Source organism: Mercenaria mercenaria, chromosome 10, assembly GCF_021730395.1.
Source record: "Mercenaria mercenaria strain notata chromosome 10, MADL_Memer_1, whole genome shotgun sequence".
Classification (NCBI taxonomy): Eukaryota; Metazoa; Mollusca; class Bivalvia; order Venerida; family Veneridae; genus Mercenaria; species Mercenaria mercenaria.
The window spans coordinates 52,774,915-52,796,355 of record NC_069370.1 but is presented as its reverse complement, the minus strand read 5'-3'; the positions used below and the strand labels follow the sequence as shown (position 1 = coordinate 52,796,355).

Sequence of the window (21,441 nt, the reverse complement as noted above, 5' to 3'; positions counted from 1 at the left end):
TTAAGTCAGTGCAAAATGCTGACCGTTTTAATCTTTCTTAAAATTGTTACATTTTTTTTTTGGACTTCGAAAGTACTTTGAAACCTTACAAGTCTTACAAAATACAGGGTGTATGCAAAACTATTCTTTTTAAGTAAACGCCTATACAAGTTTACTGATATGTAACTGACAAAAAGAAAGGTCCATAATATTCGCCGAAAGGTTAGCTAGGATTATGCTATGGGTTTTGTTAATGAACAAGATCAAATGCATGTGAAACATTCAGTTAGAAAATATTTTCATGCAACGTCGCAGGAAAAAAAACAACAACTCAATTTTCAATAATTTTCAAGGGAGTAGGACCCTTGTAGACTTCGAAACACAAATGTAGAAATGTGTTACAGCATACGTCTTGAGAAGTTATTTGCTTTGTTTTACAAAATAGTAGACGAGTTTTTATTACATGTACTTTGTTAAAATCTAACATAAAATGTCATAATTAAAGTCAAGGAGTAAAGTAATACGTATAACTTTTCAAAGGTTTTAGCAAATAAGAATAAAATGTGTTTTCGCCAATAAAATGTCTATAATTTACAAAAGCAATATGCCATTTTACATAATTGAAAATTGAACATATATTACTTTCTATGTTCTTGCTACTCCGTTTTATTTTCCCAAATAGAAACGAAATTCCTGTATACCCTTAATGATGCATATATTCAAAGCAATAACTAGATTCAAGGTGTGTTTCTTAGCATAATGTTCGTCAAATACAATATTTAACTGTGTTATATTTGGTAATTAATTCACACGTGTACACAGTTATCTTACGTACAATTCGTTAAAACTAAGGATTGTTTCTGTCTGGTTTTGATCTCTTTATAAACTTTGTTTATTTGTAGATGTTGCCATTTTGTGATGTGTAGGTTGCACCTTGACTTAAATTGACATTATTTTGGAAATTCTTATATATCTTGTAACAATGTCAAAATAATTTTTATATATATTTAACTTATCAGCACTAATATTCGAGTGCAAGTTTACATATAGTGACTATTATAACCTATACGCTTCGTATCAAGTACCATTCTTGTAATGAATCATTACATAATTATCTTCTCTTATATATGTGATTGAAATAATATATAAGTATCACCAGTTCTCTTAATTCTAATACTCATTTGATGTTATAAGATCACGTATGCAAACTCTATTTAAAAATATTGAAAATGTGTTGAAAAAATCAAATTCTTAGAGATATATAAGTCAGTATTGGATGCACTGAAACACACGCAGTTAAGACTCATATGTAGTTTTGCGCGATCACTTCGTGCGAATGACGTCATTTAACCAATGATCAAAGGCAACTACAGAACTGCGCTGAAAAATAAATTTGACCCCACTTACTTTAAATCGTTATACAAAACAATGGGTTGTTTGGGGGCAGCGATTTTAAACAAACCTTTGATCGCATGAGGCAGAGTTTACCAATCGTTTCTGATAACATTGTGGTATGATTCTTTTATTCTCAGTAACATATTGTTCCTTACAGAAGATTTTTACCACACGCAAATACAACTTACCCGATTTGGATTATCCTATGTAATAAATGTTTATCTGCAGGGTGATTATTTACTTTGCTAGACTAGCGACTTCGATATTTAATAAACAATTACGACAAAACCAGAGATTAACGTAAGAACAAGTTCAATGGAACATTTCGACAAAATTGATAGAATAACCCCCAAATGTGATTGAAATTAAATATCAAATGTCGGTAAATAAATGTGTATTGAATTAAGGAAATATCAGGACGTAGGTGTATTGTTATTTAGTGAAAGTGGAGATAATGTTAAAGTACCCCCAAAGGGACATGAGATTGATTGACCTTGTGACATTATTGTTCTGGTTCTTTATGTTGCCAAATAAATTTGATTCCATAGCAACATATGAACATGTAAACATTGTTGTTGTATTTGCAACATCTGAGTCATAGTGAATTTCAGAAATTATTGTATATACTAAATGCAAACAAACGATAAAGCTCACCGGGTCTTTTTGTAGATATGCTCGTAACGGGAGTTTTATGATACTTTCAAACCTAAAATTCGTTACTAGGTACATTATAGTTAAGGAATTGTTTTAATATAAATAACTTAATATGCATTTAATAATTTTACAGGGTTAGGGTTAGCGAAGAGACTTTTAATTTACACCGTTTATTTAGCAAAATATTGTGTGAGGTTGGCCTGCCCTAAACCGATATTACTTGTGTTTATTGGTAAGTAGCAGTTCCAAGCGTATATTACTTTATTTCGTCTCTTCATTTCTTCATACTAAAACGGAAGATTGACGTCTAAGTGAATTTTGTTTGGGTCTGTTTGACTAAAATGTACCTATAATTTTGTAGGCCGGAACAAACCATGTTATTCTATTACAATATATGACTCTTTAGATTTTTTTTGATTTTTTTTCATTTTTGTGTCTTATGTTGCCATTACGTTTGTTTGGATATCATCTTGCGTTTACTATGGGTTGTGGTTTGTGGAGACTATGTTCTTGGAGCATCGCATGTCTTACTGTACAACTATATATTTACCTTTGTTTTTAACATTACTTCTGCTTATATCAAAGATCACTCCCAAAAACGAATGTTCATATTTAAAATATTTTCTACACGAATTTGCAGACGTTTTTGTTACAATGTTGCATTGTCTTCCATTCCAAATATGTTCCATAACAGTTTTGCAAAATCAGTAAACAGAAATTCGGACAACATTTTATACTCATTGAACAATGAGACAAAACCTTTCGATAAGAACATGTTTGTTAACCTTTAACATATATACTGGGGACATTTTGAGGACAAGAAAGTATAGATTATACAAACAAAATCGTGCGCTCCAAACTGCTATAGACAGAAACATTATCGGAAAATAGATTGGATTTCTGTACGTTGTAGTCCGTTTGCTCCGTCAATAATAGATCGAGGTAAAGCATTTTGTCATGACCCATTATAACATATATCGTCACATAACCAGCAATGTCATTCCACTCTTAGTCAGGACTTTTTAACAGGAAAAAATTATCAAAATATATTTTCTCCTGAATGAGCTTGACATGATGTGTTTCAAGGTTATTACTTTTTTGCATTTTATAAGAAATAATCACCCTGACGTTAATTTGAATAAAGGATAACAGCTGTATCACTGTAATCAAATTCTTATTAAATTCTGATTTATTACAAGACCGTATCATTTGCCACCCATTTTCATTGAGAGATATCAAGAATGTTATCACTTTCAAACGTTGCAATATAGCCTTAATCCTTTCCCGCCTACAACTATCATGTCCTGCCCTACTTCAATAGGCATTAATATTGTACAACCGCCAAAGACATTTTATCATATAGTAAATTATGTCTATGTAGTAAAGGTTGTAGAAAAGTGTTACTAACAGCCACTGAAATGAAATGAAAATGATAAGTACGTCACGAGCTGGGCTATATTTATAGTTGACTTTCTCTTTTATGGTTATATAAACAATGTGGAATGAAACTATCTGAACGTTTGCTGTAACTTAATTAAATTGTGACAATGTAATAAAAAATAAAATATGAAATGTTACGCAATTTTTGAATGGTCATATGAATAATATGACCTAAAAGGCTCCGGCTGTTAGCTGTAAGTTTACAAATTGTCTGCTGTAATTTCGATGTAATTATTGCAAAATGAGATATTTTGATAAATTAGACTACGAGTTTAAACTTTGATAAAAGTGGTCCATTTTTCTATCATAAATAAAACACAAGAGCCTTCAGAAGGAACAAACAAGCATTGTAGCTTTGACAAAATATGACTGATTCCAATATGAAATAAAAAAAATGTTTATTTTCATTAAAACACGGCAATATTGACGTCACGTCACATGTTATTTGACGCCATACAAGCGCCGGGAAAGAGTGCTACCATATTTGATGTACTATTTCATATAAATACATTTCAGAATCAAATCGATATAACAGAACAGAGTTGTTCCCTATTTCATCCACTTCTTTTTATAAAAGACATATTAGACTCAAGATAATATAAAGCAAAACTATTCAATATATTTAGATTCGACGAAGATGTGATACGCCAGATAGAATCATTCCACAGGCGTGTTACCCCTTCGTCGCATTTAGATAAATTAAATATGAGCCATGCCATGAGAAAACCAACATAGTAGCTTTGCGACCAGCATAGATCCAGACCAGCCTGCGCATCCGCGCAGTCTGGTCAAGATCCATGCTGTTCGCTAACAGTTTCTCTAATTGCAATAGACTTTGAAAGTGAACAGCATGGATCCTGACCAGACTGTGCGGATGCGCAGGCTGGTCTGGATCCATGCTGGTCGCAAAGCCACTATGTTGGATTTCTCATGGCACGGCTCAATTATGATTCTTCTATATATTATTTCTTACCGAGTAAAAAAAAACTTAACTAACGCGTTGAAAATAATCCTTTTAAGTAACAAATACTTACACAAATACCTTGAAATAAAATGTCTTATATCTAAGATTAATGTTAGATAGCTAAAACTACACCCTGGTTATGAAGTGCTCAAGATCTAACCACACAAAGAGGCATGTGCAACATTACAGAACGACAAACGTCATTATTGAACAAATACTAGTGTATTGCAAACATATACTAGTATAATGATAAATGTAGTCAACACATGAAATGCAGGAATTTATGCAAACAGGAAAAAAATGCGCCATATTAGTGAGCGAGCTTAAACTGAAACTAATAAGTATTCAGTATCTGGTATATTAACAATACATTTTAAATATACATCAGTTAAACTCAAACATGGCTCACGAGCAGTTTTAACCGATAAAGCCTAAGGATCTCCTCGTTAAAGTAATCCCGTATGCAAGAAAGAAAATATGCTGTCTCTTTTCTTGTGTTTCTACTATCTTGTTTTATATTTCATTGACACGAGACTAATCAAATAATGACAAATATGCTATTTGCCTTTATACAGAAGCCGCAACTAACAAACATACCCAAAGTAAAATATGTAATGTCTACCCTGAACTCAATTTTACACTGTTTCTGCATTGGAATGTAAATTTGTAGTTTAGAAAACGTTGATATTTTGTTTTTTCAACATGATAAAATGTTCAAGTGTTAGCTTCGAAACAATACATAGGAGCTTTTGGACATACCGATATTCTGGTGCCACTGGAAGCACCTTAACACGTAAAATAACGTTAGTTGCTAAGCTTGCCAGAATTCAAGTACTGCAAAAATGGCACTAATTCAAAAAAAAAATTTCATTAAACTAGTGTGTTCTGTTATCTGTACATCTTTGTTACACTTGTAGCTTATTGTGAACCCTCAGAGGTCTAGCGAACATCTTCAGGCATATACATGGGCAGTAGATAGAACTTTGAAGAACAGTACCACTGCAACCATCGATTGTTGTGAAGGTAATGTCTTTGCTAGGGATTTTATATCTTACCAATGTCCACTATGCGGACATACCTGACCTTTAAGGCGAATATTATTTGTATTGTGTTATGCAATACATGATAACAGGCATCCCGCTAAAGCGGAAGATGACCGTTACTGCTATCATAGAGCACTGATAAGAACATTCGGGATTGTAAATACAGGACAAAGGGCAACAAAATGGTAGGTCTTTACCGTAAATCTTAATGATAGATGATAAATGTTAATAGCCAGTTACATACCGACAGCGTTTGTTTTTAGGACTATAACAATAAAGAGCTGGTATTGTGCGGAGTTGTCAGCTGATGCTATATAATGTATCTGGATTGGTGTCGGGAATTATATAGACAAATAACTGGTATCGGCCATTTATCAATCGTTTTCTTGTCTGTTGAACGTTTCGGTAACCTATATCTAGAGACAGTTGGCCTAGAGACAGTTGGCATTTGCATAAAAAGAACTATTGACCACTTACCGACAACGCTAATTTAGTTTATGTTGATTGCGAAGCAAGTTCTACAACTTATATTTATCACTCTCGACGCCTTATTCCTGACTGAATCCATCGCCACGAAGTAATCAGAGAAGAGAAGCCTGTTTCCCTTTAAATGCTAATGGCCAAACAAGGGAGTTACTGACACATTTCTTTCATGTCTTTGGTATGACGCGGTCGAACTTCGAACAATCGACATCCCGCACTCGAAGCGCTTCTACCACTAGGCTTTGAGGTTTGTTTGAAGGTGTCAAAACGAATAATAGTGGGCGGCAATTAGAAAAAAAGAGTGTAAATGTTTAGACAAGCATAAAACTTTCAGCAAATTTTCATCAGACCTTAGGAGAAATATCATTCAAGATGACTACTGTTTTCAAAATGGCCATCTGAAATTAGACACAAGCCAGACAATGGGGTATAGCTATCCAGTTTGTATGCCCTTAAAACTCATACAATATCAATTTAAACGAGTCAAAGTATTAACCAAATATCTTTGCCTAAAACTATCCGTCCAAATATAGAGAAGTTCTGTATATATATTGCTCTTTAGATATAAATGAACACCTGACACTGATTTTTAAATGAGAAAGTCATCATACAGTTCTTCCTGTAAGTTTCGAAATGAAGGCCTGAAATAGAATTAAATAAACCATGAATAAATAAAATCTGTCCCGCTTTAAGTATTCATTGATGTAATGATGAAGTAAATCTCACAATAAAGAACTTAACTGTGAATGAAATAATGATAAAAATGTCGCCATTTTACAAAATGGCTGTTTAAAATAAAACGACAAATATACTTGTGTATCCACTGCTGTTCTAAAACTACAGTACGTTAATTCATTTACATTAGAATGACCCTATATTATAATTAAACTAATTGAAAACTTAAAAATAATATCTTCAAATGAGTATGAATTTTGAAAACGCCATCCGTATACAAAATGGCAAACCTAAATAGTGTCTGAATATTATCATTAATGTTTACCTATTTTCTATTTAAGCATAAACAATTATCTCAATAAGTCATAGCAGGATTGCTGCCATGTTACATAGTTTTTCTGACCGCCATTTTCAAAATGGCCACCTGAAATAGGACCACATAAAAATGAGTAAGTTGAAGTGGCCCGAAATAAAACCAAATATACTCAGGCTGATATCCTTTAAATACATTGCAAGAATCTAAGGTCTAGTCAGCAGTAGGCCAAGTAATAATAAAGTACAAAAAACAAGGATAAATATCCACAAGGGAAACCTTACTTTATATGTCATTGATGCTAATTGTTAATGAATAATTACAGATGGTGAAGATAGCATAAGTGCACTTTGAGTAAGTGTAAAAGGCAGATCTGCGCTAAAAAAGACAGATTATAATAATATATAATATTCACATGCTGTTGTTTTTTTTTTTTTATTATTTATTTTATTTTATTTTCTTGTTGCAGTATCATTTGATTTTTGAAAGATGTTAAGCTGCCAGTATTTGATTTTCCAGAGCTGTTGTTTTTTTAAGTGTACATGCTGTGCAAATGTATTAGGCATGCACTTAATATTGTTTAAACCTAATATGAATGAGAAATCCTGCTAATTCATTGTGTTTGTAAAAATTACTAGTACCTCTTACTGAGTAAAGTAGGTTACATTTAAAACAAAATAAAGAAAATAACTGTACTGATACTACTAATAAATATGACCGTCAGAAAATATATGCACACGAAGAATATGTAGCAGGCTAAATTTCAAATGACAACTGAGTACAATAACTATGAAGAATCAACGATATACTGTAAAGATCACTTTTATCTAAAAGTAAAACAACAACAAAACTGGGAAAAGATGTATTGTAAAGAAAGTTTCGAATGTTCCGCATTCAAACAATATGTGCAGTTATTAGGAAATTTGTACAAAAACATGGACAAATATCAACTACATAAAGTATGAAAATACTGGTAAAAGTAGCCAAAAACAACAACAACAAAAAACCTTCAGAAATGTATACATGGATGTGCAATAAATTAACAAGGGCAGAAACAAACGATAATACAATGCCTCCGAGCGATCAGTAGCAAAATGCCACTGACGACTTCAATCTGTTTAACGGTGTACATGTTCTCAATGTCTTTGCAGGAGACAGAGCACCGCCAAGTCTCACATATAAATGCATGCTGCATGTCTAATTGTCACAAGTCAGTTAAGTCATTAACAGACCATTTCTACGGGGCAAAAATGCATCATTGTTTGTACACATGGAAAAAAGCACTTGCGTTTAACGTTTCAGACTTCAAGATTTGATGTACTCGCAATGTCAAATTGTCTGGTGAAACATGATGCTTTAAATAAGAATAACAGTCATGTTAGGTCAGAGGCTACAGCCGTATGGTCAATATGTATCAAGTATGTAAAAATGTTATCCTGTTCATCCATTCATCTAAAGAAATCATGTAACTGCCTTATTACGCCATTTCAAATGCTGACATGAGCTTTCTCCATACTCAGTATACATCTATAACCATTGACATTGTCTTCGCCGGCGATGTGACGGACAAGGGTTGTTTCACAGCTATAAATCCCTAAATATAGTTTAATAGAAGAAACAGTGTGGCTTCATTGCACCTTTCTGTGAAAGATCAGACAAAGATATATCTAATTTTTATGTATCTGAGTTAATATGATTCTTCATTCTCGCATTTTAAATGTTTTAAAAATATGCAAAAGGAGTGACTGTCGAGTCAAGTGAAAATGAAACTGTTTTTATTGTTGAGAGTACAGTATAAAGTTTTTTGAACAATTATTTCTCATCAATATGACTCCTAAACACCCTGAAACAGAAAAAACATTTTATTATAATTTAATCTACTAAGAATCCATGTACAGATAGTGTAAACTAGAAGCGGAAAACATGTACACAAATAAAAGTATTTAATTCAGTTCGTTAGTCATTTCTTTAGTTTAGGAAATAAATTTTTTGAACATTCATACTACCTCAGAAATTTTGGAAACAGTCAACATGTTTTAAATATCCCGAAAAACGAAGGATGCAAGAAGAGTATCTTGTAATCTAAATCTCCATAACATCATGTATTGTTCGGATTTTTGGTGACAAAAATCACTACCAAGTCTAGCATAAATTCTTGTTAACTGTTTTTGATAGCCTATAACTTCATTTGCAACCTGCCATTTTGTCTGAATTCGCGTTGGTTTCGCAGACTCAATCCTGTACCGAGTAGTGGACGATGAGTACCAGTTTCCCTCGCAATGGTCATGCCAATGCACTTATGTGTGTCATACAATTGCTGAAGAAAATCATTGATTGTTTATACGACCAATATGTTCAAAAGGCGAAATCATCATATCGTGTATTTAAGTCGTTATTACATTGTCTGGAACGACAATACAAATTGGTGTTAGTTGTCAATCTTGCAAAAATCCAACAAGTTGAATACATGCACATGTTTACAATTCAAATTTTAAACATTACTTCATGAGAAATTTGATTATGAGGGTTAGTCAGGATCAAAGGCATGTCTATCAAATTAAATGAATTTGAAATTAAAAATAAAATATTTACCTGCATACTAAATATCCTTCCAGGAACAAAAGGGTCAATGTGACAATTTACTTTGCCTGGCACTAATATAGCAAGCATACATGACAGTATGACGGGTTTAATATCTACATCCAAAATTATCAGAAACTGTTACAATTCATCACTGAGTACGCTTTAAAATCAATGCAAACAAACAAAAAAATAATTACAATTCTAGCATTCTATGCTTAGACAAAAAATTTGAAGAATTACCTTGCTTAATTTTGCTCAAGGTTAAATTATATGACCATCCAGCGAAAAAAGAAGAGTTTATGCAAGAATTGTAGTAGTTCTTGGTAATCGGTAAATTCTTTGCCATAAGCACATTGTATAGTTCGGGGAGGGTGTTTTGGCGGGTGCACAAGTTAATATCAAAGCTACCAATGGTCTAGAAACAAGGTAAAATTCTGTTGGTGTAACTGTATTTTGATAGGCTATAACTTCATTTTCAGACCCTCGCCAACCTTTGTCTGATATTCCTCTTCCTTGGTGCGCATGGCCAGCTCAATCCCGGGTCAGTTACCGGAGGTAGTGGAACGGTATCTGGAGGTACAGGATTTCCCCTCCCGCCAATGGCCCCTCATGCACCAAATGCAATTCATCATGTTGGTGTATCATACAATTTGCTGAAAGGTAAAATATATTTTGATTTAGTTTAATTTAACGACGTCAATAAATGTTCCAAAAGGCACAATGCATCATATACGTGCTGATTTAAGTCTGTTTTAGGGATGTGGTCTGGAAACGTAACAATACAAATCTGGTGTTCAGTCATGTTCAACATTGCAATAAATCCCAACATATAGTGATAATGACAATTAACATGCACACTGTTTACAATTTCCAAATTTTAAAACAATTACCTTCATGAGAAATTATGATTTAATTAGGGTTAGTCAGGAGAATCAAACGAAATGATCATATCAAATGTAAAATGAATTTAACAATTAAAAATAAACATATTGTACCATGCATAACGATATAAATATATATCCCTTCCAGGCAACCCAGACGGAGAGTTTTGGTCAACTGGTGGAGAGGACCCAGGAGTGTCACTCACTAGGAAAATCTTCACAATAAGCCCTGGGGACAACCCACCTGAAATAATAGCAGAGCATCACGATGGATGCCAGTATTCGCACGGGTTTACACTATTCTACAATCCAAAATCCTATCAAGATAAACTGTTGACAAACGTTCATACTACTGGTACGCTTCTTAACACATCTAAAATGTCTAATAACAAACTAAAAAGAAATAAGTGTTAACAATTCTCATCAAAGCATATACTATGCTTTTAGGACAAACAAAATTTGTGGTGAAGTGATTATGGTTGTTTGCTCTGATTCACTTGCCCCTCACAGCTGTAGTTTATTGGCTATCACAAAGAACATAAAATGTTTTATATCCTTTCCGCAGCCTTAACGTACTAAAACGTCCACGCGCATACATTTAGACGGGGTGACGCCTGCGCGTGACCCCTGACTATCTACGAATCAAAATGCGGCTTTCGTTTTCAAGTTTAGCATTTCTATTTTCATTTTATTTACCTCCGGAAATAGCTGAAGGTCCAGTGACGTCATTTTCTGTGTTGTCAAAAACATACATATGCCTGGCGAGATTGCATAAATATGTGCTGGCCGTCCTAAGGATATGGGGATGCCACCAAGCTGGCTATTGGAAGGTTGGGTTTTCTACATGCAGTTCGGATTGGCACTCAATGTCTTTCCTATCATTACTTTAAAATCGCCATATTACCTTAACTGTGACGAGGTGACTTAAAGCTAAACATTAAAAGCTACCATATCAATCAGATATGCCAGTTTAATTAGTCTTTATCTGTTTATGATTTCAAGTATTCCGTATGTTGTTCAACATCATAACTTGCATTTTCACTTATACCATAGGCACTACAGACGCTGCGCTAAAACCGTATGCTTTCACTCTGAGCTCTGGTAAGTAGCAACATCACTAAATTTTAATATAAAAATTGATGCTTATTTTTTTCAAGAAACACTCAGACAGTAGATAGTTTTAGAATTACAAAATATCAATTGAACTCTTCAAATTTCTTGTCACAGCAAATCATTACCAAATCTTCAATATGGTAATAATTTGCGATGACAATATCATTTATATATAATGAACTTATAACTCTCATGGAAAAATTGATTACTTCTTTGCCATTGCGAAATTCTTTTGCCATTGCCTTCATTTATAAATTGCCCTATTTTTTTTATTTTGACTTGACCTTCTTTGTCCCAAATAACGCATTACTGTGGCAAAAAGAAGACTTCTGTATTAGTACCTCAATTTTAAACATTTCTTGTTTTCAGAACTTCTTAATTTCATAAGCCCAAGCGTGGAAACAATACCTCGCGGCTACAACAATACATGTATTCATTTTATATCCTGCAGCTTACAAAGCTGTCGTACAACAGACGTCAAAACATCACTACATTTACCAGGATGCCGCAACATATTGTAAACTCGGTCACGTGAGGTATTCGATGAAACTGGCAGAGGCAGATCACTACCCAGTCACGCGGGAATTTGCGTCAGACGTTTGCTCTCTGCCAACAACTTACGACGCTTCAGCATATATGCAGTTCATAGAAAACTGGGGCACGGTAAATCTCTCTCGCTCTCTTACTTTTTTATTTCTAGCTCCCGTAATGACAACCGGCAAGTTACGTAATGTCCGTATGCAATTTCAGCGTTCCATAGTTTTATTGAAAGTCAGGTGCGCGTTGAGCACTATTTACGTCTGAAGAATGCCAAAACGTAATCACGCAGATTTATTTCCTTACGGGCCTACTACCTTACATTAGGTAATACCGAGCATGTCGAAACCTGAATGTAATAAAGATAACTTTGTCCACAACTAAGTTCATCATTTAATTATCTTTCGGTTATTGAACAAATAGAAGATAAATTTAAATCAATTATTTGTACCATTTTTCAGCACGTTGTGACTCAAGTGGACATTGGGAAAGCCACTACAAACCGATATGTAGGAAGAATGAGGGATCTCTTCAACTTTGTCATGTTCAACGTTAGTATTTTTATCTGTAGTTATTTTCCGCTGATATCCGATTTTGTTTTGTGAAAATTCTTAAATTGTTTCATCCTCATTTATTGGTATTTCTTAGCGACTTGAAGAGCAATGCTTTTCAATATCTATGTGCGGGGGTAGCCAACCCACGTGACTTTTGGATACCGTGCACACGGAGAAAATGTCCCGATTCAGGTGGCATTTTGCCTATATTTTCCTTTTAGCCTATTATTACTTGACTGACTTTCATAAGATAAAGAGTGTCGAAGACAGCAAAATGAGTGCTTTCCTCGAAACGTCTGCAGTCAGATATCAGTACTTTTTATCTCAAGCACTTTGACCAACTGTGAAAGTATGTACGTTATTCTCACATGCAGTTAGTCCAGTGCCACCCCAAGGCATCAGTTTCTCTCTCTCATTTCCTTCACTAATAATGTCTGAAACATCTTCTAGGCTTAACGTTTTCGGTTTGATTTCTTAATAATAGAAATAGTATGACTTGTGTTTTCAACAAGTAGCATAATTACGACCAGTGAAAGGAATCCGGGGCACCTGTGTCCTATGGACACGTATTTAGCTGACACTGATACTAACATCATTACGGAGTCGAGGCACATACGGAAGATCGTTTTGGCGAATATGTAGCCTCGTTTAAATAAAATCTTTATTATCATTATTATTACTACTACTATTAGCATTATCATCATTATTATTAGATCTATTATTATTTTTACGGAAAACAGGAAAATTATTCTATATTTTCTTTATTAAGTGATATTGAACGTATTGCTTTAATCATAAGATAGTCATAAAAGTGTCACATTAAAATGGAAATGTTTTTCAAGGTAACGGACGAGATAAGTATGGGTGGAACTTTGGATGGGTTCCCAAGTTCCTATGTAATTGACCTCGACTCTTACAAATACCGACATGAGTATAAATACATAGTGGGCGTGTTTGAAGATAATCTAAGCATTGGCGACAAATACTACAATGACGTCATAGGAAAAACCGTACAGACGATCGATATGGCTTTGGACTCCAAGTACTGGACGTTTATGAACTATTACGTTCAGCAACACGTGTGTGCAGCTGGCGATGCCAACAATCTAGCGTCATGGAAAACAAATATTGTCACGGGACTGAAAGCTTACCCGGCATATAAACAGGCAACGCAAGCAGCAGGTAAATTATGTTTATCCCTACTGTCTCGACGCCTCAATGGCGAATTTGTTTAAAGTTTTCAGTTATGGGTAAAAGATAACATATAGATCTATTTTACTCAGACATTATTTCAATTGCACGTTCAGTAAACTAGGTATCTCCTTTAATGCTAAATTGTCATAATTGACACGGTTACATTGATATAAATGGCAGGTGAGAACAACATCATAAGAAGATAGAATGCAACTCTGTATTTTTTTTACCTCGAAAGTAACATTAAATGCAATATCTAATTGTGCAAGTTACAAATACAAAATGCAAATATCTTTATTTCACTTAGGTCAAGGTATTGACAACATGCGGCAAATAATTGTTAACACATTTCAAGGCTCACAGTGTACAAACACAACTCCATACCATTAAAAATGCAGACACGGTAGAGTACCAAACAATCATATTCCAAAAAAATAGAAACTTTACATATGTACATACACACACATATACATACATGTGCACACATATACCTGTACATATACATACATCCACATAAATACATGTACACATTCACACACCTCATACATGTAAAGGCATTTGGTCATTACATAAATGTCTCAACAATTTCCTTAATAAACAAACATATTTTGTTATACTCTGCAAATGTATCACTTCTTATATTAATAGGCCTATCAATACAGTGACTATTTGGTCTTTAATAATATTTACCTTTGAGATATATGTTTTTTCCCTTTGATGATCAAAAAGATAGTGAAATTCATCACCTATTGAAGAATTACATATTTTTACATGGATGTTGTTTTTTTAGGTACGTTTTACATTTTTACATAAATGTTTATGCTTTACAGTTGGCGTTCGCAATATGGTTTCTTCTCGGCGATATATGACCACTTTTTGACGATTCGCCGTAAAACCCAACTCACTCACTCACTCACTCACTCTAAATAACTTGGGCTGTGTATTTATGATAATATACTTCTTAAACTCGAGTCTATATTTAAACAATTTATAATTTCTACATTTACTAGAAGTTTCTAAACTTGAATACCATTGGTTTAAAAACAGATTTGATAGTTTTTGCTTGACTGCTGCAATCAGCCATTTTGAATTTGGAAACATATGTGTATTCCAAACATTGTTCATTCCACATTTGAAAAATTTATCCTTATTACATTTTATCCATTGAAATTTACTATTTGGCTGTAACTCTGCAAAGTTACAGCTATAAAGTGCAAAATTATACATAACATGTGTCAAATTAAAACTCTTAGGTAACACTAAAACTGGCCAAAATGAAGTAACCTTGTTTCAATATCTAACGAGAGTGGTTTTATTCCAGTTTCACCATACACCATGGTATTAGGAGCAGATGTTTTTAATTCTTAAATGTATTTCAAAAATTTAAGCTGAACTCTTTCAATGATATCTATGTTTTCATATCCCCAAATTTCACACCCATATAAAAGAATATGCTTTACAGTTTTATTAAACAGATATATTTGGATATCAATATGTAAATATAAAGACTTAATCTTTTTTTATTAATGTATATATTGCAATAGTTCCTTGTTTGGCTATGTGCTTTTTTGCATTTAAAAATGAACCACTTCTACTGAAAATAATACCTAGGTATTCACAACTTCCAGATTTTCATTTTTAAAGTAAAATTATACTCTGTATGTCTACCTCTTGCAAACACCATTATCTTTGTTTTTGTAGAGTTTAATATAAATTTCCATTTATCACAATAAATTCCATATACATTTAAAGCTTCTTAATTCCATATACATGTAAAGCTTCTTGTAAATCTTTGGCAGATTCAGCTAAAATAACAGTATTATCTGCATACAATAAGAAAAAGTTTTTAAAAGTTCATATAAATTTTCATGCAGATCATCTATGTTACATCTGACGCCTTCCACTATCGGAAAAGAAATCATGTAGATCATTTAGAAACAGTGAAAATAGGTGAGGTGCCAAGTTTTCACCTTGTCTTATCCCGGTTGAACATTGGAAATAGATTTACTACCATTTTTACTTACGCAAGACTTCGCATTTTCATAAATATGTCTTACCACATTAAAAAATTTACCATTTATATTGATAGCATATAATTTACACCAAAGCCCTGACCGCTGTAAAATACCTGTTATTAACAGAAAATTGTTTGCGAGGTTAAATTACATTAAAACATAGACTCATTATGTCGAATAAAACATCCAAATAGAATCTACAAATTAACTAAAAGGATTTTTAAATCATTTACTTTAACTTTTTGATCACGATACTTCATAATCACGAGTCATTATATGTTGTCTGCATATGACGCTACAACAACAAATCCGCGCTGAAGTAAATCATTCTTCAAAATTAGCGAAATTAAACCGCAAGTAGGTTCATCAAATTTTAATTTTACAAAAATGCAATATATATCATTCAAAAGATATATTAATTGAGAGTAAGAAATTGCTTGCACCTAAGGTTTCATATCAATGGTTTATACAAAAAGTTGCTTTAAATAAACGCATGTGTAACATTTGTACACATTTAATATAGAAAATAGAAGGGATAAAAGTGACGAAATGATGGCATCAAAATTGTTCTATGAGTCACTCAAAATTAAAGATAAAATTTATCTTAAAAATAGCATTTGATGAATCAAATGTTGAAAATGGATACACTTCTTGCACCTAAGAATTGTGTACGTGTTCTTATTTCTATATAGAAAATATGACCGCTATCGATTATTGGCCGGAGGAATATTCTTCGGAGTGTAACATTTGACACCATTGCTTTTATATCTCATCGTATTGCAATGGCATAGGGACAGTTCGTTACATTATTTACACTTCCATTTTGCGAACACCAAATAAAATAAATAAGAACAGTACAAAGCTCCTGTTTCGTACATGGAAATGTGCATATTATTATGATGTTATAGAACTCTGTAAAATATTTAACACCATCTGACAAACTACATTTGTGCAATTATTTCCTTCTCTAGTCTCACCACTAGCAATGCCTGCAACATGGCCACTGGGTACATATTCTATGCCAAAACCAAAGTCCCAATGTCCGTCGACAGATTTTATGGAAGGAACGGTAACATTGCCTCAGGGAACACACACGGGAACAGCTCCCACTGGACTTCATCTTGATGGTAATACGGTTCAAAACTTCATTTAATAGTTTGTGTTACATAAGAATAGTTTCAGTTCATTTTAAAGTATTGCATGTTTAGTGTTCAAGTGAATCAGGATTAGCAATTATGGTTGATTTCCCGCTTTACCCGGTTGAATTTTATTTATGCACGGGTAAGTAGACAGTATACACATTGCAGAAATATATGTATGTTGTCTCAGCGTTTCATTGACAACATGGTAAAACGCGTAATGTGTTCATATTTAATAGCAAAATAACACCACCTTTAAAATGAAAGCTTTGAATCGTGCTTGTTTCAGTAAAACAAAACAAACGATGTGATGTGTACAAAATCATTGTCATTTTGACAAATACAATAGTATCCAAATTGTCCCCCAAATTTACCAGTTAAATTGATCGTTGTATTTTCAAATATATGTCAAACACTTTTTGTAATAATTAGAAATGACCGGCACATTTTTGCCATTCTTTATTATTTATTTTAACCACCAAGTCGGGTAAGGTGGTGGCTCTGTCATGGTAAAGGGTTAATGTTTTCTCATGTGCCCGAGTCCTAATGTTTATTGGTGTTTTTTTAATCAAGTCCTGATAGTTTTTTCCTTTCATTTTTCCATTTTGTCCTCTTTCCTCCTCCCTTTTTAATGTTTTTATCAAGTTTTATTTACATATATTTCTAGATTTTAGGTCAAAGATCAAAAGGAAACTTTTACAAGTGAAACGACTTTAAATATTTTATGCAGAAAAAATTCTTTACCTGTCGTTTCGCTCACAAAACTTCATATCAATAACTGATTCAGCATATAACTATACATCATTAAAACCAGATTCTTGTAATAACTGTTTTACTTTAGAAGCCCAGTTTTGACCACATTCTTAATATCCCTGACAACGTTGTATATGTGAATCTCAGCACAAATGTGTAGTTGATGTGGATGATATATGTATTGATTTGATTTCTATCAAAACAATGTTTTAATGTTAACTCTAAGTGAACACCCATTTTCTCGGGGACAGTGTGGTTGTTATATTTGTTCACTTAGTGTAAATAATGGATGAACAGTTGCTGCAAACACCTCTTTTCACGTGTTCATTTTATAATCTAATTTACATCACGGACGAAGTATAAATATCGGGGTTTCTAAATATTAATCTCGATGTGAAATATCTTCATTAATTTTCCCTGTGGAACCCCTTAATTTACACATTGACCATGATGCATGTATGGTATTTTACTCTTTTACTCTTTTTTTCTATCCTATAATGATTATGTTCACATACTTATTCATAAATTTAAGCTCAAATTACAATAATTAAATCATTTTTGAAATTGACTAACATATCACAAATATTCAAGTAATAAAACAGAGTGAAAACTATACAGCATTTGAACATTCGATACCGCTTTGGGTAAAAGCAGTGTATTAGACGACAGTGTTGATAGTTATATTATATCATGTTACAGTGATCTGCTAGGCATTTAATTTCTCCCTATGACTATAAAATATGCCACAAGAAAGAGGGGACACATTGCTATATTTATCATTCAAGTACTTTTGAAAGTAAAACAAGATGGGGAATTACTTACATACTTCTAAATCTGTGGATATTGAAAAAGGAGCTGACATGAACATGCTCAAGTGTAAAGAAGTAAAAACAACTTGTGGATAGGGATGACAGCGTTTACATTATGGAAATAGTAGCCATTGAATTCGGCACAACTCATAACGAATATTCCGTTTTCTTTCAATGGCGATGAGAAAAAATATTATAACAGGCACACTTGTCTACTTCGAGTCTCCTTATGTCAGAGTGCGGCTTCAAAAACAAATTTCATAATTGAAAGTTTTTTTCCTGGAACAAGTTGAAAGAAACATCAAATAAAATGTATCGTTTGCACAACTTTTTATATAGGGAGCAGATGGACAAGTTCTGTGTAACAAAGTATTTGAAAAAGTCCTTACAAAAGTTGACATCATCGGATTTAATCAGCTATTTAAAATCAAGCAAGTTTTGCAGTGTAAAGATCAACATGTGAAAAAGCTGCCCATGGAAATTTCACAGTGAGATGACCCTAGATACTGCACAGATGATGATTTTGAAAACGCTGGTGATCCACAAAAGGACGGCTGGCTAGATTACATGGAAGTTGATTGCTTTCTTATAGTTGGTGAAAACGAATTCTTCGTGAAAGTGAAAAATAGAGTTACCAAAGAAAGATATTCCGCGTTTGTAACCTTTTTGTGAATTGTCGACGAAAAGACTTAATTAGCACTCAGCATTCATACTGCCATTGTACCCGGATAGTTACTGGCTGCGTTACCAGTCTCACATTCAAAAAAGTTTCATATCATGACTGTTCAATTTAAGTTATCACCATTCGTTCAAAAGTCAGCTGACGTCGTTAATCTCTGTCGACTTCATGTCTTACGAATTTTTGCGGAAGATATTTCATGTGTAATATATACATTTTTTAAATTTGAACTACATTGTATACTGGCATACTATTCATATAGAAATTTGGTTATTCTACTACTATGTGAAAAGGAAGTTGTATCCACATATTAGATCATCATTTCTAAGCGAGCAATCTATTGTCAAAACCTTTTCCAAAATCAAAAATTACATCATCATAAATATGTAGTTTACTGCTTGTCATACATGCTTGTAATGCCGTCATGGTCTAATGACTCTATGGAATAAATGAATAAAACTCAAATTAAAATTAATTATCCTGAAAGAGTTATAATGTCTTAGTTTATAATATGGTGTCATGTACATAAAATGTACTATATTTTTTTTTGGTCAGATTTTTTTATGTTTTCTCATAATTATGTTTGTAAAAGATTTTGATTAATATAGTATAAAGTACTCAACGGTTAAATCCATTTACCGGGCTATAACTGTTTATGTATTGTGCTTTTTTAACCATGTCAATAACGTTGTATCAATGTTTTTAGGAAAACTGTTTTACTGTCTTTTAATCCATTTATCAAGTCCAAATTGTGAAATTGTTGACTAACAACGAGTGATTTTTTTTCTGGTCAAAGTATATTTTTTAACAGGTTTGCAACTTATGTGTCCCAATCCTTCCAAATATTGGAACGCTAAATATTATAATCAGGAATCAGTTACTGGTGAAACTGATGATTTTCGACACTGAATTTTGATAAAAAATACTTTGTGATATCACATTTTCAATTGTTCCATAGCGATCAGGAAATAACCAAGTTGGCAATTTCATAAATTAGTCACATCAGTTTAAAGTTTTGAGCTCATACGCTTAATTACAGGTAATTCGTTGAAAGAAACATCAAATAAAATGTATCGTTTGCACAACTTTTTATATAGGACAACTCACCAGTAGCCAATATTCCCTGGAATACTGTACCAAGGAGGATCCCGCCCCTACCCCATATGACATTTATTGGCCCCGGGGTGATTACTGTATACTGCAATACGACAACAGATGTCCGTATGCTTTCAAAATGGGCAGAATGCTGCTGAGAGCTTCAAGATCGTCTTCTAAATCAGGCAAGTCAATTTAAATGGATGATATACCGTACTGCATTTCGTCAAGAAGTATCCTGCCAGTATATATGATATGAATATAAAAGCCAGTTTTATTAAAGTTTCGGCGAATAATGATATTATTTGTCTCTCTGTAGTGCAGATAATTTGAATACACTTAGACATGTAGAGGCTAAAGCGCTTGCTCCCAAAACACTTTATTCCTTGTTAAGACCGTGTACATTTTTCTTTGTAGGAATAGCTCCTACGGGCACTTACGGGCAATCTACAGAAATGCAGTTTTGTTGCAGGTGAGATTAGACTTCAAGCTTCAGTGTTTACACTGGAACGAAATCCTTTGAGTAAAACTTAGAATTGATAATTAAAGATAAGCTTTACTTCAGCATTTTGTTAGTTAGAGAGGTGTACATTTTTGTTCAAGATGGTCCACTTTGTATTTCGTTGGACCAAGTTTGAAATCAGACAACCTTTGTAGAGTGATGTTAATAACTGATATCCTAAGTACAAACTTATCCTGAATCGATGTTAATAACACATATCCTAAGTCGTTGTCCAATTTCTTTAAAAAGGGCATGTTCTTTATGCATTGGATTACATTCTAGTAAGTTTTCTCCCGTTTGTCTTTCGCATGCATGTTAACCATTTTAAGTAAAGACACTTTTGTTTGTAGAAATGACTCCGTGTATTCCCACAAGATTTACCTACCAGCAGATAAACCATTCTACTTATTCAAATTTCAACACGGCTGCCAGAAAGTCAATGGCATGTCTGTGACAGACGAAACCTTATCATTCTACAATGATGTCACTTCCGGCGGAAGCACGTACCAGACGAGAGTGTACGGAAGTTACCCGTATGTAGAAACAGTGGGACAGCTCTCAACATATGCTGCCAAGCAGTACAATCTGCATTACTGTTATTACCAACCTATTACAAAATAAATAAAATAGATACAATTTCA

The 21,441-nt window shown here is 33.3% G+C and overlaps 1 protein-coding gene across 1 annotated transcript; it reads left to right on the top strand.

The window, feature by feature from the left end:
* Positions 1–5,556: 5,556 nt before the first annotated feature.
* Positions 5,557–21,441, top strand: LOC123561558 (uncharacterized). Its single transcript, XM_045354019.2, has 11 exons — positions 5,557–5,660; positions 10,009–10,189; positions 10,559–10,765; positions 11,464–11,511; positions 11,975–12,186; positions 12,522–12,611; positions 13,457–13,796; positions 16,795–16,950; positions 20,301–20,483; positions 20,716–20,770; positions 21,151–21,441. Exons 1-11 carry the CDS (start codon positions 5,658–5,660, stop codon positions 21,419–21,421), a joined length of 1,746 nt encoding a protein of 581 aa, XP_045209954.2. The 5' UTR covers positions 5,557–5,657; the 3' UTR covers positions 21,422–21,441.

Bases quoted from the DNA above. Each gene is read 5' to 3' on its own strand.
- LOC123561558 (XM_045354019.2), top strand. The intron at 12,187-12,521 runs GTAAATCTCTCT...ACCATTTTTCAG, and splicing joins TCATAGAAAACTGGGGCACG to CACGTTGTGACTCAAGTGGA. The intron at 13,797-16,794 runs GTAAATTATGTT...TTCCTTCTCTAG, and splicing joins ACAGGCAACGCAAGCAGCAG to TCTCACCACTAGCAATGCCT.